This window comes from Lottia gigantea (assembly GCF_000327385.1).
Source record: "Lottia gigantea unplaced genomic scaffold LOTGIsca_938, whole genome shotgun sequence".
Lineage (NCBI taxonomy): Eukaryota > Metazoa > Mollusca > Gastropoda > Lottiidae > Lottia > Lottia gigantea.
Window position 1 is genome coordinate 16,044 of NW_008711061.1, and position 1,571 is coordinate 17,614.

The following is a 1,571-nucleotide window of genomic DNA, read 5'->3' on the forward strand; positions in this document are numbered from 1 at the left end:
ATACGCAAAATTTTTGTTTGATATTATTTGTGTGTACCTTTTTAGGTCCAAATATTGGTCTTACTGGTCCAAAAGGTTATAGAGGAGAAGTTGATGCAAAAGGTGATATAGGAGAAGTTGATGAAAAAGGTGATAAAGGAGAGGTTGATGCAAAAGGAGAATTTGCAAAAAATATAGAAGAAGTTGCTGCAAAAGGTTATAGAGGAGAAGTTGCTGCAAAGGGTTATAAAGGAGAGGTTTCAAAAGGTTATAGAGGAGAAGTTGCTGCAAAAGGTTATAAAGGAGAAGTTTCTGCAAAAGAAAAGGTTATAAAGGAGAAGTTGCTGTAAAAGGTTATAAAGGAGAAGTTGCTGTAAAAGGTTATAAAGGAGAAGTTGCTGTAAAAGGTTATAAAGGAGAAGTTGCTGCAAAAGGTTATAAAGGCGAAGTTGCTGCAAAAGGTTATAAAGGCGAAGTTGCTGCAAAAAGTTACAAAGGCGAAGTTGATGCAAAAGGTTATAAAGGAGAAGTTTCTGCAAAAGGTTATAAAGGCGAAGTTGCTGCAAAAGGTTATAAAGGCGAAGTTGCTGCAAAAAGTTACAAAGGCGAAGTTGATGCAAAAGGTTATAAAGGAGAAGTTTCTGCAAAAGGTTATAAAGGCGAAGTTGCAGCAAAAGGTTATAAAGGAGAAGTTGCTGCAAAAGGTGATAAAGGCGAAGTTGATGCAAAAGGTTATAAAGGAGAAGTTTCTGCAAAAGGTTATAAAGGCGAAGTTGCAGCAAAAGGTTATTAAGGCGAAGTTGATGCAAAAGGTTATAAAGGAGAAGTTGCTGCAAAAGGTTATAAAGGCGAAGTTGCTGCAAAAGGTTATAAAGGCGAAGTTGCTGCAAAAAGTTACAAAGGCGAAGTTGATGCAAAAGGTTATAAAGGAGAAGTTTCTGCAAAAGGTTATAAAGGCGAAGTTGCAGCAAAAGGTTTTAAAGGAGAAGTTGCTGCAAAAGGTTATAAAGGAGAAGTTGCTGCAAAAGGTTATAAAGGAGAAGTTGCTGCAAAAGATTATAAAGGAGAAGTTGCTGCAAAAGGTTATATAGGAGAAGTTGCTGCAAAAGGTTATAAAGGAGAAGTTGCTGCAAAAGGTGATATAGGAAAAGTTGCTGCAAAAGGTTATAAAGGAGAAGTTGCAGCAAAAGGTTATAGAGGAGAAGTTGCTGCAAAAGGTGATATAGGAGATTTTGATGCAAAAGGTTATAAAGGAGAAGTTGCTGTAAAAGGTTATAAAGGAGAAGTTTCTGCAAAAGGTTATATAGGAGAGGTTTCAAAAGGTTATAAAGGAGAAGGTTCGAAAGGTTATAAAGACGAAGTTGCTGCAAAAGGTTATAGAGGAGAAGTTGCTGCAAAAGGTTATAGAGGAGAAGTTGCTGCAAAAGGTGATATAGGAGAAGTTGATGCAAAAGGTTATAAAGGAGAAGTTGATGCAAAAGGTTATAAAGGAGATGTTGCTGTAAAAGGTTATAAAGGAGAAGTTGCTGCAAAAGGTTATTAAGGCGACGTTGCTGCAAAAGGTAATAAAGGCGAAGTTGCTGCAAAAGGTT

The 1,571-nt window shown here is 36.7% G+C and overlaps 1 protein-coding gene across 1 annotated transcript; it reads right to left on the reverse strand.

The window, feature by feature from the left end:
• Positions 1-274: 274 nt before the first annotated feature.
• LOTGIDRAFT_146626 (hypothetical protein) lies at positions 275-1,294 on the reverse strand (the record flags this gene model as incomplete). The annotated part of the gene is made up of 1 exon (XM_009068777.1): positions 275-1,294. A coding segment is annotated over one exon (1,020 nt), but the record flags the coding sequence as incomplete, so codon positions are not given.
• Between the last annotated feature and the right edge of the window lie 277 nt (positions 1,295-1,571).